Source organism: Nicotiana attenuata, chromosome 1 (assembly GCF_001879085.1).
Source record: "Nicotiana attenuata strain UT chromosome 1, NIATTr2, whole genome shotgun sequence".
Classification (NCBI taxonomy): Eukaryota; Viridiplantae; Streptophyta; class Magnoliopsida; order Solanales; family Solanaceae; genus Nicotiana; species Nicotiana attenuata.
The window spans coordinates 23,104,406-23,121,343 of record NC_031989.1 but is presented as its reverse complement, the minus strand read 5'-3'; the positions used below and the strand labels follow the sequence as shown (position 1 = coordinate 23,121,343).

Here is a 16,938-nt window from a genome sequence, read left to right as displayed (position 1 = left end):
GTTGATGGGCTTGATAGAAAAGCATGAACAATTATAGGTTTGGCTTGTTGATTGTTGATTATTGATTAAGGGTGTTGTTTACCTTATGGGTGATAAAGAATAAGGTTGATTATAACCATTTGAAACTTTAGAATTTATCTAGGAGCAAGAGAATGGGTTATTGGGTGTAGAGACACCATTAATAAGGACTATGAAGCTTTATATCACCAAGTGTTTGAGAAAATTCTTAAGTGACTAAAACATGAGAATTATTGCTAATATGGAATTCCTTTGATTTGTACTGATATAGATTAAAGTTGAAAGGGTTGGTGAACGTTGTATTACGCTCAAGAGTAGGAAGTTAAGGTATGTGAGGCTAACTCTCTACGTTTGGGAATTTTATCGATTCTCCCTACACTACGTTTCTTTTACGACGTTACTAATTGCCTCAGAAATATAGTTTAGCCTAGTTCCTTGAATAGTTGTAGAACTTCTATTCTTTAGCTTCATAACTCGTTCATGACTTTTGTTCTGAACGTTGTGAGCTCAGTGCATATTCAATATAGACTTGGGTTTGATACCCCCGAGTCTTAATATAGATTACTCAGTATGCCATAAACAGTTGAAGTTTCAGTGTTCAAAATCAATTCAAGAATACATGTCTTAGTCTAGTCCTATTCAGTATTCCACAATTATGTGACTCAGTGTGATCCAGTATTCGAGTATCATGTAACTCAGTGTGATTCAGTATTTCACTATCATTTATTGCAGTTTTCCTGAATGTTGAACACCTATATGTGGGCCTGAGGCCGTAGTTTATACGCTTTATGCATACTTGGGCCTGAGGCCATAGTTTATGCTTTATGCATGTTTGGGCCTGAGGCCGTAGTTTATGTTTTATGCATGTTTGGGCCTGAGGCCGTAGTTTATGCTTTATGCATTTTTGGGCCTGAGGCCGTAGTTATGTATACGTATACTTGGGCCTGAGGCCGTAGCTTGTGCACATATATATTGGGCCCGAGGCCGTAGCTTATTCAGATAAACAGGTTGTTCATCATTCAGAAGAGGGAGTATTCATATCCTTACTTCCTTTGTTCAGTTCAGTTATCAGTTATCATTTTAGCTACCGGTTATCAGTTCAGTTATCAGTTATCAGTTATCATTTCAGTTTCCGTTTCAATAGTTTTCATTTCAATTATTAATTATCAATTCTCAGTTATCAACTTGGTTTCAGTTTCAGCATTTTTAATTCTTTCTTTCTGTTGCTTTACATACCAGTGCAATTCAAATGTACCGACGTCCCTTTTGCCCGGGGAGATGCTGGTAATGATTTACAGGTTGATGATTCAGAGTGCTAGGATTCTCGTACCAGCTGTTTGGTGATCCCCAGTTCTTTCGGGGAATTATCATTACTTTATAGTCCTTCAATATTTACAGGCAGTCAGTGTTTTTAGTACTTCATTAGAGGCTTCATAGACTAGAGTAACAGTTAGACAGAGTCTCAGGCTTTTCATGTTAAGCAATGTTGGCTACATATATGTTTCAGACTTGTTTTAGTATTTCCTCACTTTGATTTATATCATCCAGACTTTCAGTATATCAGCATGTGTTAGTTTATCTTCCGCATTCAGTATGTTATGATATCACATGTTGATTCAGCCAGCTAGTTGGTTCGCTCGGTCACATGTAGTTAGGGACCGAGTGTCGTGTTACATCCAGGTCCAGGTTCGGGGCGTGACATATTGATTGAAACCCTTCTGCTTTTTGTGCCTTAGCACGTTTGTTTTAAGATAATTTGATACCTCTTAAGGTTTTTTTTGGGCTGATTTTATCGAAGCCCTTTTGATTATTTTTCGAGGGTAGCCTTTTTTTTAACCGTTTTTTCAAAGAATTCGAAGGCCTATTTTTATTGCGGGATTCGAACGTCTCCGAGCCGCATTAATTTGGCCGTAGCCTTTGGGTATGCCTCGGGCTTATTCCCCAATAACACTTCGAACTTGTTCAAAATGTTAGTCCCCGAGAATGATGGCCTTGGCCTATATATCGAGGGGTGCCTCTTTGAGGTCTTATGAATTCGAGTTTAGATAACTCGAGTATGTCGATCGTCAACGACAATCCCCGAGTGTTCGAGGCATGTTTGTGCTTGGCCCTTGAGCCATTTCTCACAAAATCATAAGTATGGAGCTCGTATTGTAGAAATTTTCTTTGAGACACAAAAATGTTTGATATAGAAAGAATGCTTCTTTGAATAATTTATACATGGGTACATGGTTTGCCATCGGGTCTTGACTAATCTATATGGACACAGTTCATTCGACCGTTTGGCCCATTATAAAGTTTTCCCTATCGGGACCCTTTGACATGAAGTACTTTCCTCGAAAATAGAACATCCGAGGGTGATGTCCCCCAATATTCGAGGTTGATTGCAAAGAAGTCTTGGATACTGTTGAATTTTCCTCAGGTAGTACATAATTGTTGCCTCATTAAGAACCTCACCGGAAAAATCCATTTGGGATAAAAACTGATCTAAGGAAAAAAGAGTGCAACACGTGATTTGAAACCTAAGGTCCTCATGTTGAAGAGCTTCTTGACGTCCTCGATCGACCACCTGCAATAAGTTAGTATCAAATACAAATGGAAAGGGAGAAAGTCATATCTTAGCAATAATATCGTTTGAGGAGTGATATATTCCAATTGTTTGGAAATTGTTCGCCCTCCATTGTGCCAAGTTTATAAGACACATTTTCGATGAGACCGAGGACCCGATATGGTCCCTCCCAATTCGGGCCTAGCTTCCCTTCGTTTGGGTCTCGAGTATTGAGGGTTACTTTCCTCAAAATTAAGTCCCCGATTTTGAAGTGGCGAAGGTTGGTTCTTCTATTATAATATCTCTCGATTCTTTGTTTTTGCGCAGCCATCCGAACGAGAGCAGCTTCTCGTTTTTCATCCAATAGTTTGAGGCTAGAATTCATAGCCTCATGATTTGATTCTTCCGTTGCATGTAGAAATCTGGCGCTAGGTTCCCCAACTTCGACCAGAATCAAGGCCTCGGAGCCATATACTAAGGAGAAGGGGGTTGCCTCCGTATTGGACTTTGATGTTGTTCGACATGCCCAAAGGACTTCGGGTAAAATTTCTCTCCATTTTCCCCTTAGCGTCGTTCAACCTTTTCTTTAAGTTTTGAATGATAGTCGTGTTCGTCAATTCGGCCTGTTGGTTCCCACTAAGGTGATACGACATTGATAATATCCTTTTTATTTTGTGGTCCTCGAGGAATTTCGTTACTTTGCTGTCGATAAATTATTTTCCATTGTCACACACTATTTCGGCGGGTATCCCAAATCGACATACGATGTGGTCCTAGATGAGGTCTATCACCTCTTTCTCTCTCGCTTTCTCGAATGTCTGTGCTTCAACCCATTTAGAGAAATAGTCAGTCATAAATAAAATGAACTTAGCTTTACCTGGGGCCGTTGGCATAGGGTCTACATATCCATCCCCCATTCCATGAATGGCCATGGGGATAGGACTAAATAAAGTTGTTCTCCGGGCAGATGGATCATCGGTGCAAACCTTTGACATTTATCACATTTTCGTACAAACTCCTTAGTGTCTTTTTCCATGCTATCCCAGTAGTATCATGCTCTAATGATTTTGTGAATCAGTGATTCGGCGCCGGAGTGGTTCCCACAAGTGCCTTCATGGACCTCTCGTAAAATATAATCGGTGTCTCCTGGTCCTAAACATACTGCTAATGGTCCATCGAATGTCCTTCTGTATAATGTTCCATCTTCAGCCAGTGTGAATCGAGCAGCTTTGGTTCGTAGGGCCCTCGATTCTTTAGGGACCGATGGGAGCTTTCCATTTTTCAAGTACTCGATGTATTTATTCCTCCAATCCTAAGTTAAGCTTGTGGAGTTTATCTCAGTGTGACCTCTTCGACCACGGATCTCGAGAGTTGGACGACAGTCCCCGAGCTAATTTCATCATCTTCGACTGATGACCCTAAGTTTGCAAGGGCGTCGGCCTCGGCGTTCTATTCCCGAGGTACATGCTGTAGGGTCCATCCTTCGAACCGTTGTAAGGTTACCTGCAATTTATCCAAGTACCTTTGCATTCGGTCTTCTCGGACTTCGAATGTTTTGTTGACCTGGTTAACCCCGAGCTGGGAATCACACTTGGCATCGATGACCTCAGCACCCAAACCTTTAGCCAGCTCGAGACCTGCAATCATGGCCTCATACTCGGCCTCATTATTAGTCAACTTAGGGGTTTGATAGATTGTCTAATAAGGCTACCCGTGGGCGGCTTCAAAACGATGTCTAGCCCGGATCCCTTCACACTCGAAGCACCGTTTGTGAAAAGGGTCCACACCCCCGATGATGTACCCGATTTTAACAAGAGTTCCTTTTCAACTTCGAGTACGAGGGTTGGCTCGAAATCGGCCACGAAGTCCGCTAAAATTTGAGACTTGATGGCCATTCGGGGTTGATACTCGATATCGTACCCACTGAGTTCGACGGCCCATTTGGCTAATCGGCCCGATAGTTCGGGCTTGTGCAAGATATTGCAAAGTGGGTAAGTGGTTAACACACATATGGGGTGACACTGAAAGTATGGTTTTAGCTTTCTAGAGGCGCTTATCAGTGCAAGTGCCAATTTATCTAAGTATGGATACCTAGTTTCTGCTTCTCCTAAGGTTCGACTTGCATAATAAACGGGAAATTACGTACCTTGCTCTTCTCGAACTAGGACACCGCTTACCGCAATTTCCGATACTTCTAAGTACAAGTAAAGTTTCTCATCTGCCTTTGGAGTGTGAAGCAACGGCGGGCTCGATAGGTATCGCTTTAATTCCTCTAATGCATGTTGGCATTCCGGGGTCCAGGCGAAATCGTTCTTCTTTTTGAGTAGAGAGGAAAATCTATGGCTTCGATGCGACGACCTCGAGATGAATCGCCCTAAAGCAGCTATCCGTCCAGTCAGCCTCTACACGGCTTTTACACTGTCCACGACGGTGATGTCTTCGATAGCCTTGATTTTATCGGGGTTGATCTCGATTCCCCGATTCGATACAATGAAGCCCAGGAATTTGCCCGAATCGACCCCAAAAGCACATTATTCGGGGTTGAGCTTATGTTATATTTCCTCAAAATCTCGAATGTTTCCTGCAAATGATGCAAATGGTCCTCTACGTGTATGGACTTAACTAGCATGTTATCGATATAAACTTCCATTGACTTACCTATTTATTCTTCGAAGATTTTATTTACTAGGCGTTGGTAAGTAGCTCCTGCATTTTTTAGCCCGAAGGGCATTACATTATAACAATATGTTCCATACTTGGTGATAAATGAAGTCTTTTCCTGGTCTTCCGGGTTCATTTGGATTTGATTGTACCCGGAATAGGCATCGAGAAAGGTAAGGATCTCGTGGCCAGCCGTGGTGTCGATCATGCGATCGATGTTAGGTAGTGGAAAAGAATCTTTAGGGCAAGCCTTGTTTAAATCTTTATAATATATGCACATTCTAAGTTTGTTCCCTTTTTTAGGGACTACGACTATATTGACTAACCATTCAGGATATTTCAACTCCCGAATGGACCCTATTTTGAGAAGTTTAGTTACCTCGTCCTTTATGAATGCATACTTTACCTCGGACTGGGGTCTTCTCTTTTGCTTTACCGTTTTGAACCTAGGGTCCAGACTTAGCCGATGCGTCATTATCTCCGGTGGGATCCCTGTCATGTCTAAATGGGACCAAGCAAAACAATTTATGTTATCAATAAGAAATTGAATAAGCTTTTTCCTGAGTTCGGGGGTTAATCCTATTCCTAGGTATACCTTTCGCTCGGGCAAGTACTCAATCAATATAACCTGTTCCAGCTCTTCGACCGTTGATTTGGTGGCGTCAGAATCTTCGGGAACAATAAAAGTTCGAGGGGTTAGAAAACCTCTTCTTCTTCCATCTCCTGCTTCCCCGATTCGGTCGAGGCTGGTGGCTGTGATTGCTATTTGGCGTCCTGTTTACCTTTGATGCTCGACCTTTCCGAGGTAGATAACGTCGATATTAGTGTTACCTCATCAATTGCAAACATTTCCTTTGCAGCATGCTGCTCCCCGTATACTATTTTCACACCATCCGGCGTCGGGAATTTCATCATTTGGTGGAGAGTCGAAGGGACTATCCTCATATTGTGGATCCAAGGCCTTCCGAGTAGTGCATTTTACCTCATGTCTCCCTCAACTACGTGGAACTTGGTATCTTAAATGGTTCCAGCCACGTTTACCCGTAGAATAATCTCCCCTTTAGTTATTTCACTGGCCATATTGAAGCCGTTTAGGACCCGAGTTGGGGTACGATTTGATCTTGTAGGCCGAGCTGCTCCACGACCCTCGATCGGATGATATTTGCCGAGCTACCTGGATCCACTAAAACACGCTTAACTTGAACTTTATTTAATAAGATAGAAATTACCAGAGCGTCGTTGTGGGGCTAAGAAATGCCTTCTGCTTCTTCGTAATTGAATGATAAGTAGCCCTCGAGCACATAATCCCGGGTCCGTTTCTCCCTAGTAATTGATACCTTAGTGCATTTGAATACGGGCCCTTGTGGAATATCGACCCCTCCGACGATCATATGAATTACATGCTGTGGTTCCTCCCGTTCATTTTTCCTGTTGGCGTCCCTTTCCTTAAAATGATTCTTGGCTCGATCACTTAGGAATTCTCGAAGGTGGCCCTCATTGAACAAACGAGCTACCTCCTCTCTTAATTGCATGCAGTCTTCGGTCTTGTGACCATGCGTGCCATGATATTTACACATCAGATTGGGGTTCCTTTGGGAAAGATCGGTCTGTATGGGCCTGGGCCATCTGGTATCTTTGACTCTCCCAATTGCCGATACAATGCCTGACGCATCGACACTAAAATTATATTCCGACAATCGATGTGCCTCTACGGGATCGGCGTACTTCTCAAAACCACTTTTACTCATAAGTCCCTGAGAATTCTATCCTCGATCACTTCTTCGATCGTTCCGTGCGGAATTGCGTCCTGAACTATTGTTCCTTCGATCTGTGGTATATGGTTGATATTGTTCTTTGTTCGACCTTGGCTCCCTGTCGACGTCCCTCTAGGTTTTAACTGCCGACCTGTTTGGATGTACTGAACCGGAAGGGGCTCCTAATTGGTCATCCTCGACCTTGATCTTCAATTGATATTGATTGTGCACATCTCCCCAAGTTACAGCTGGATACTCGATCAAATTTTGTTTCAACTAACGTGATGCTACCGAACTCCACTCGTTCAACCCTTAGGTGAAAGCTTGAATGGCCCAATCAACTGTGACCGGTGGAAACTCCATGCGTTCCATTTAAAATCGGGGTTCGGACTCCTTTAGCATTTCGTTATCCCTTTGTCTTACCTTGAAAAGATCTGATTTTCTTGTTGCGACCTTTATGGACTCGGCGTGTGCATTTACAAAAGAATCTGCTAACATGGAAAATGAGTCGATGAAATTTGCCGGTAGGTTGTGATACCGAATCATTGCTCCCTTTGAAAGGGTCTCTCCGAACTTTTTCAACATCACAGATTCGATCTCATCACCTTCTAAATCGTTACCCTTGATGGCGCATGTATATGAAGTAGCATATTCGTTAGGATCGGTGGTCCCATTATATTTGGGTATGTCCGGTATACAAAACTTCTTTGGAATAGGCTTCGAAGCCGCACTTTGAGGAAACGACTTTTGTACAAACTTCTTCGAATCCATCCCTTTCAAGATTGGTGGTGCCCCGGTATCTGATCAACTCAAGAGTTGTATGTCTCCACTTTTTTATCATTAGTTTCGATTTTCTTCTCTCCTGACTCGATTCTCTTGTGAGCTCCTCGAGCATTTTCATTACTGCAGGATCGGTCCCCGATTCGTTACCATTCGGCCTCTCTGGCACTGGCTCGGTACGGAGAGTGATTTCCGACTCGACCCCACTCGAAGTTCTGTGTTGATTTTGAAGTTGAGCAACTGCAGCATCTCAAATATCACCTGGAGACTAACTCCCCCGTCTCCTATACCCTGTATTGGCCACCAGGTCGGCCCTCCCTACGCACACTCCCTTCGGGGTCCGCGCCTAGGTCCGCATTTAAAGCAATGTGCGAACTGACATCAACTGGGTCGGCAACCGGTTCTCCCCCGAGATTAGCCGGTGGCACCCCGACTCCTGGAGCAATTACATGTCATTTTCCGCGTGAAGCCTGAGACCATCGTCACCATGTGTTGGTGCGTTGTGTGAGTTTGACATGTTTTAACCTGAAAGCAAAAATACTTGACAAGAACAAGCGTAAAATAATGTGTGTTATCAGAATCAATACCGAACAATCACTATTACCAGAATCAATACCGAACAATCACTATTATCTTAGCCCCACAGTGGGCGCCAAACTGTCTACCCTAAAATTCGAGTAACAATTAAACTTATATTGTGGTTTTCAGGATATGTGATTTCGTCCAATACCAACTGATAAGAAAGAAAATAAACGGATAAATCAGAGAATGAAGTTAATCAAACCAGTGTGTTCGCCAGGTCTCGACCTTGACTTCGGATAGCCTCGAGGTGGGATAGCAAATGATAAAGTAACTTTGATAAACAGTAAATGAAATAGCAAGAAAGTAATGAGTGTATAAATTCTTATCAATGAATAATCATGCTTACAAATGAATGGGATCCCTCTTTATATAATAGGGGAGTCCTAACTAAGGTACACTTTAATTATAGCAGGAAATCATATTAGCATCTAATTAACCGCTATAGATTGATCCATTCCGAGATTCACTCCACGATCCTTGGCCAATCGCGGATATCTCGCCTTTTTCGTTATCAGGCTACGCCGATGCCACTCGAAGTTTGCCTCTTTCTTGTCGCAATCGATGTCTACCTCGATCCGGACTCGACGTCCCAGCTCTTCGACGTGATGTTCCTACCCCGACCAAAGAATGAAATCGGATAGCTTCGATTTCTACCGTATACAGGGATGGATAAGATCATTCTCATTCTTAATCTGAGGTCTTTTTTTGAGCCCTAAAATATTTTTAAAAAAATCCTTATACAGAGTGCTTCCCTCTTGAGCCTCACGTAACGCAAATTCGAATTAGTCGTGGCAACAATATGAATATTAGACACCGGGGTGGAAAACCCTTAAAAGAACAAAGTTGTAAACCTTGAATATAACATTCGATCCAATAAAGCCATATTACTACCCTAATGTTTTGAAGAAAACTAAAGAACTCAAATTGACCAATATAGCACAAAATAAAGCTGAACGTTCAATTCTAATATAGGTGACTCATCACTAACCAAAGAAACAAGAAAAAAGAAAAAAAGAAACCGCATAGGGGATTCCACAATTGAGATTTATATATCTTTTTAGCATGTGTACGAAAGTAGAAATTTTTACTGATGCACTATAATATTTCCTATTTTATATACTAAAATTGCCATATAATTCCTGTCGATTAGCTTCTAATTATGTGCTAATACCAAGTGGCCTTTCAAATTAAGCCGTTAATTTACACTTTTTCCCCTTTTAGATAAAGCAAGAATCTTCTTTTTTCCCTACCCTATTAACAGCTCTTTCTCTCTTTTTCTCTTCTCTTCTCTTCTTTTGGCAGTGAGAGTCGGTGCTACTTTTCTTAGGTATGGGCATGTGTCAACCAATAAGAAATTAAAACTTAGGAGATTTGAGTTACTTCATGGAAAAGTTATTGATGTAACTATGCCAAACTTTGCTTTTTATTAAGTAGAAGATTGTAGTGAAAGGAGAAAAGATACTGCTTTTGTTTAAGCAAATAGACAAATAATGGTAAAGTTGCTTTGTGGGTGAAGTGCATAGCATGTGGTGAGAAAAATGAAAAGTTAAAAGAGGGCATGAGAAGTGAAGAAGCTAAGAAGTACAAAGCTTATGACCCAACGATTAATAAACAACAACATAATCAAGTAAAATCTCATTAGTGGAGTGTAGAGAGGGTAGAGTGTATGCAGATCTAATCCCTACCCTGGAAGGATAGAGAGGCTGTTTTCGGAAGACCCTCGGCTTAACAGAAGAAAACATAATATCAGAAAAGAACAAAGGAATAGATCCGTAACAACAAAAGAAAACAGAAAAATAATATCAGCATCGTAAGAGACAGCAAATAAGTGGAAGGGCAATAATACAATACTATGCAAAACAAAAAATAGTATGAATATAACATAAAATCAGACCCAACGATTAATAAAGTGAGTGAAAATTACTAGAGATATAAAGTCCAAATATCAATAAAAACAAAAAACATAAAGCGAATTTTTTTTTTATGTACCTTAATCTTATACGTTCAATACATGTGTTAGTGAAAGGTGATAGGTAATTAATGGAATAATTAAAATGCACGCGAGCTAACTCAAAAAGTAATGTTATCCACACACAAAAAAGAAGCTAGGAAGTATTTTGAGAAAAGAGTTGTAAAGAGTAGTTTTAACACTCTAAAAAGTGTAAGGTGGTGAGGAAGTTGAAGGTTACGTACTTTCCTAGAAATATCAAAGTAGCAAGTTATATATTGAAGTTGAAGAGATCATACAATATCCTAGAAATACTTTTCTATGTGACATAAGAAGAAAGGAAAAGTGGCTAACTAAGGAAAAGGTTGTGAGGCAAACTTTGAAAAGCAAGAAGATTTGGCTGTTTACACAAATCTAGGTGAGGTCATCTCAAAGTAAAATTGGCAAGTACAAATTGAGATTTGGAAAATAGGTTTGCTCTTGGCTTGTTGCTTAGCAATTTCTAAGGTAAGATTTGTGGACAACTCTTCTTCCATGTTTTTTGTATGTTTTGCACATTTATACTTATCAATTTCATAGTCGTAAAATCTTGTATTGTCTAATTTATCATCACACATTTGATAGACTAATGCTCATTCATATACAGAGATATTTTTCTCCTAGTTTTATCTGTATATATTTTCTTATTCTTAGATCTTTGTTATTACACGGGCCTTTCGCTTCCGTTGTACTACTACCTTGTTGTTGCTATTGTTTGTTGCTTCCTTTTCACTGTTCCTTGAGTCGAGGGTCTATCGGAAACAGCCTCTCTATCTTTACAAGGTAGGGATAAGGTCTGCGTACACGTTATCCTCCCCAGACCCCACTTATGGGATTACACTCGGTTTGTTGTTATTGTTTTTGTTGTTGTTGTTGTTGTAGAATTAAAGTGTAATATGTCATAAGATCCTCTTACTCCACAAGACAGTTAATTATTATGTCAATTTTGAGTACCTAAATTTTCATACACTTCTTTATGTATATATATGTTGACTAAACGTATCTCATATTGATAAATTTTCAGGTCACAACTGGTGTTTGATTCCAAATAGAAAGACAAAATGAAGAACAATGCAGCAATTAAGTACCTAAAGCATGTGATTTCAGTACTAACCACAATGGCCAAATCAAAATCAACAGCCATCAAAAGCAAAACTGAAGCTCTAAAAACTAGGCTAGAAGTCCTATCATTGTTGAAATCCAAGAAACTCTCTTTTTCAGGGCTAGGAACTAAGGCCATTTCTCACAAGATCCATTCACTATTAGGCCATAAAGAAGAAGATGAAGAATCCCAAGATCATGAAAATGAAAACAACAAGGCCATTGTACTTTACAACAATGCTCCTGAAGCGAGTGAAGATTCTTTACACTGTCAGTATAACGACCAAAATAATCAGGAGATACTATTATTGAGCAACGGCGAAAAGTATGATGATTATGATGATAAGTATCCGGATTTGACACATTCGTTGTTCGATGAAGAGGATGAATATTTAGGTGATCCAAATGCATCAGCTATAGATATGGTGAGGAATTTCAAAGAGGAAGAAGGACAGAATTTCGTACTAGAAGACGAGATCGATAATGTGGCTGATTTGTTTATCAGGAAATTCCATAAAAAGATGAGGTTGCAAAAGCTTGAATCTTTCAAAAGGTATCAAGCAATGCTACAAAGAGGGGCTTAATTATATATTAAAGTTGTTCCATTTGCTTCTGCAATATTGCAACAGTATTTCAACTCCACTTTTAGCTATCAAGTGTTTTCTTCATTATCTGTAGCTTCTTCTTCTTTTCATTTTTCCTTGAATAAATTTTATGTCCTTTGTCCCTAATAGCCACACACACAAAAAAGAAGAAGCTTGTGTACTAATTAGTTGGGGAAAAATCATTATTCTACACTGTAATAATAATGATTTCCTAGTCAGATAACATATTAGTTTCTAAAATCTTGTTAATCCTGTTGTCTATTATTTTGGCATTTATATTGTTTTTTGTAGACTAGATTGCCTTGTATGATATCCGAAATAAGAAATGTGCACTTGAATAGTAAGACTCTCAAAGATTATTGAATTAGAGTTCATGAGTTATTGATTCTTTATCACCGTTACACAAGTTCTAGCCATTATATGAATTAGATATCTACTTAATTGTTTAAACCCATATATAACTATGTATAATTAGTATGATCTATTTATACCAAAAAAGTAAAGAGTGAATTCGCCTTCTGTAAAGATCGCCCATCATTTTTCGGAGAAAAAAAGACAAAAAGAAATTTTCATAAACACAATATCTAGAAAAGTTAATTATATATGTTACAACCAAATTAGATATTACATAATGTACAACTAAACAACTTACACGCCAAATTACTTCTATAATGAAAAGCTGAAAAGTAGGGAGAATCCCTATATGATTGGGCATAACCAAAATTAACGTATATGGATAACTTCCATCCAACAGTATTGGTAATCTTACTCGAACTTGTAACATATTTATTCTCTCTCTTCATTAAACTCTACCTCATCCGGAGAGTAATTTGCGTCCAGAATTATCTCTCTTGCTCTTTGACATAATACTCCTCATTTTTTGAAAGTTCAAAAAAGATAACTTAATGTTACTTATTGTAGAAATTTAAAGAGTTTAATTGGGAAAATTTTCCGCTTTCTTCATTGATACATTTACTGTACAAAGAATGTCTATTTATACAAATATTCCTAGCTAAGAAAAAATCAGATGACAAATGAAATGATGTACACTTGTAAGAATCCTACTAGCCTAATCATAACAAATAACTAACTAATATTCTCTATATGTGTGAAATTTCTTATACGTGTAAGAAGCTTCCAGGCCTATGAAGCTCTTTATTATTCCCAAATGAACGACCAGGATCTAATCTATCACAAATGTCTTTGTTGCTTGAGATGAGGACACGTGTCTTAGACCTTGATTTCCTTTTGAGACCAAATTGAGAGTCATTTGTTTTCTCCGCCAAATATTCAGACTTTCTCTTCTCTTCTTCATTTTCATTTGCTTTCTTCTTCTTCTTCTTCTTCTTCTTCTTCTTCTTCTTCATGAATCAAAACACATTGAGACTTGGAATCAAAAGATTGATTCCCAACACACCCCCTCAAGTTGGAGGGGAACGAAGAGAGACCCAACTTGTCAAGAATCGATCGATGTGAAGGCCCAGAAAGGAGTTTGGTTAACAAATCAGCAAGTTGTGATTTCGAAGGCAAAAACGAAAGGGATATGAGACCAGACAGAAATTGATGTCTCACAAAGTGACAGTCAAGTTCCACATGTTTCGTCCGTTCATGGAATACGGGGTTTCGTGAGATATGTATGGCTGCCTGACTATCGAAAAAGATAGGAACCAGAATTGGGGGTGGTATAGAAAGATTGCAAGAAGGCGAGTGAGCCAAGTGAGCTCAGCCACTAAACGCCTCGTAGAACGATACTCAGCCTCGTCGGAGGAAAGGGAAATGGAAGCTTGCTTTTTGGATTTCCATGAGACCGGAGAAGCCCTTAGGCTGATGAAGAACCCACTGATGGACCGGTAAGTATCATGACAAGAGGCCCAGTCAGCGTCGCAAAAAGTCAAAAGAGAAACAGAGGGTTTTGAATTCAAAAGCAGCCTCTGCCCTGGACTGGAGCAAAGATAACAAAGAACTCGGAGAGCAGCTATGAAATGACCAAGAAAAGGCTTTGCATGTATTAACTTAGAGTCAAAACAGCAAAAGAAAGGTCGAGTCTTGTATGTGTCAAGTAATTTAACTTGCCAACAAGACGCCGATAAATTGAAGCATCTGCTAGGAGTGAACTGGAGCCAGCTGTTAGTTTGAAAGAATGATCAAGTGGAGAAGACACCATGGGGAGATGAGAGCAATTAAACTCAGATGGTAAGACCTCTGTAAATTTCTTCTGAGTAATGATAAAACCATCTTGTTCTCGTAAGATTTCCATGCCTAGGAAGTAGTATATCAACCCAAGATCTTTAATTTTGAATTCTGAATGAAGAAAAGCCTTGAGGTCTGCTAATTCAGCATGATGATTGCCAGTAATTAAGATATCAATAATGTAAACCGCAACAATGGAAATGAAATCCCCTGTCTTCTTAAAAAACAGAGAATAATCATTAAGAGAAGAGGAAAACCCTTTGAAACTGAGAGCCCCTGCAAGCCTGGCATACCACTGCCTTGAGGCTTGTTTGAGGCCATAAAGTGATTTCTATAACTTGCAAACATGATGGGGACTAGGAGGGGTCAGACCTGCAGGAACTTCATGTATACTTCCTCCTGCAGGTCACCATGTAGAAACGCATTGTTTACATCAAATTGTGAAACATCCCACCCTTTCTTGACATCAATAGATAGTAGACATCTGATGGTGGTCATTTTGACCACTGGAGAGAAAGTTTCAGTGTAGTCGATGCCTTCCCTTTGAATGTCTCCTCTGATAACTAGACGAGCTTTCAACCTTTCAATACTACCATCAGCATGCTGTTTGACCTTGTAAACCCATTTACAAGGCAAAGCTTTCTTCCCATATGGAAGAAGTACAACCTCCCATGTTTGATTTGCCTCTAAGGCAGATATTTCTGTGTCCATAGCTTGCTTCCAACCTGAATAAGAACAAGCTTGGGTGTAGCTTGTAGGTTCTGTGATAGTAGAAAAAAAGTAAAAGAGATGTTGGTTATGTGGGGATAGGGCAGTGAAGGCAAGAGTTTGAGGAGAAGAGAGTGTGGCAAGACAAGAGCTGGTTAAATCAGTGACATAGATTATGTTACAAATGAAGTACTTGAGATAACTAGGTTGAGTGCCTAGGTTGGTTCTGGCAGATCTTCTCAAAGGGATGGTAGTAGTAGAAGAGCGAGGAGCAGGGGAAGACATAGGGGTAAAGGATGAGGAAGTTGAAGAAAGCACAGGAGAATGAGATAAAATAGGAGTATGAGGGGTAGGAGATGTTGGTGCAGGAGCAGGCAAGGGATGTGAAACAGTAGGTATGTTAGGTTGTAGAAGGTTCCGATATTGGAGAAGTAAGGGGAAATAAAGGTGGGGAGGTACTGGAATTGAAGGAAAAGGGATAAATGTTTTCATGAAAATGGACATTCCCAGATACAAAGACCTTTTTAGTGTCTAAATCTAGAAGTTTATAACCTTTTTGGCCACTAGGATATCCCAGAAATACACAAGCCCTTGCCCTAGGTTCAAATTTACTCCTGTGATGAGATAATGTGGAGGCATAACATAAACATCCAAAGCATCTTAGGAAATGATAGGAAGGTTTCTGATTAAAAAACAATTCAAAGGAAGTCTTTCCTTGTAAAACTCTAGAGGGAAACTTGTTTATGAGAAAGGTAGCAGTGAGAATATATTCTCCCTAATAACAAATAGGCAACTTAGATTGGAACAATAGCCCTAGCAATCACCAATAGGTGTATATGTTTCCTTCCTATAATACCATTCTATTAAGAGGTAGCCACACATGAGGTTTGATGTAAAATACCCTGTGATTTGAGGAAAATAGAAGTTGTTGTCCCTGTACCTAATTCTAAGGCGTTATCAGGCCATATAATTTTGACTTTGGTGCCAAACTGTCTTTCTACCATGCTCAAAAACCATTTCAAGACTGAAAAACCATTGTTCTTACTACTTAGCAAGTAGGTCCAAGTTGCCCTACTGAAATCATCGACAATTGTTAGAAAGTATTTATATCCATTTTAAGTAGGGGTTTTGTAAGGACCCCAAGTATCAATGTGAATTAGGTCAAATATGCCTTTGGTTTTGATGTGACTACTAGGGAAGGGTAATCTGGACTGTCTAGCCAAAGGACATACATCACAAGAACAATGAGAATTAGATGAGAATAAAATGGAACTGATATATTTCATTGCATTGAAAGGCAAATGCCCAAGTCTAACATACCAAAACCTTACATCGTAATATGTTGTTGCTGAAATTGGTAAAGGTACTGAAACTAAACTAGAAACACAACTCTTAAAAAATGAAAAGGGAGTCTTGGTAGAGAATCCTTAGATAGTGTCCTATGAGGCTCCAATAGGTAAAGATCTTCCTTAGCTTTACCAACTTGAGGGCTATTTAGAAGAGGGCCTTGCAAAATGCATCCAAAAGAAGTGAAAATCAAGAAACACTTGAATACCCAACAAAGTCTATTAACTGGCAAAAGATTATATCTGAAACTGGGAATGTGAAGAACACCTTTTAATGTAAGACCTGGGAAAATAGAAACACTACCACTGTGTGTAACTTTTACCCTAGTTGAGTAGGCAGCTTGACAATTAGAGGAACATGAAGAGGTAAAAGAAACAAGAAAGACTTGACATTAAAGCACATATGCTGATAAGCCCCTGAATCTATAATCCAAGAGCTAGAATTAGAGGTAGCTACTGAATAATAGGAGGGACAGTTTGTAAGAAATATACCAGCTACTGAATTTTCACTAACTTATGAAAAATCTGATTGTCCCACTTGAATTTGATTCAGAAGTTGGACCAGCTGAGTAAATTGATATGGGGAAAGTTGCCGGGCAAACTGAGGTCCCTCAGCTGAGTTGTTTTGAATTCCCTCCAGTTGTTCCATTATTGTAGC

The 16,938-nt window shown here is 39.6% G+C and overlaps 1 protein-coding gene across 2 annotated transcripts; it reads left to right on the top strand.

Annotated features, from left to right (window-relative positions):
* Nucleotides 10,543-12,324, top strand: LOC109216842. 2 transcript variants are annotated; one of them, XM_019381080.1, is made up of 2 exons: nt 10,543-10,798; nt 11,355-12,324. In XM_019381080.1, the coding sequence occupies exon 2, from the start codon at nt 11,392-11,394 to the stop codon at nt 12,013-12,015; it is 624 nt and encodes a 207-aa protein (XP_019236625.1). In that variant the 5' UTR covers nt 10,543-10,798; nt 11,355-11,391; the 3' UTR covers nt 12,016-12,324. The 2 variants fall into 2 exon arrangements, with proteins under 2 accessions (XP_019236625.1, XP_019236692.1); XM_019381147.1 differs by lacking the exon at nt 10,543-10,798 and adding an exon at nt 10,844-11,113.

What these genes read in the sequence shown, in the direction of transcription:
- LOC109216842 (XM_019381080.1), top strand. Translation starts at nt 11,392, where the DNA reads ATGAAGAACAATGCAGCAATTAAGTACCTAAAGCATGTGATTTCAGTA.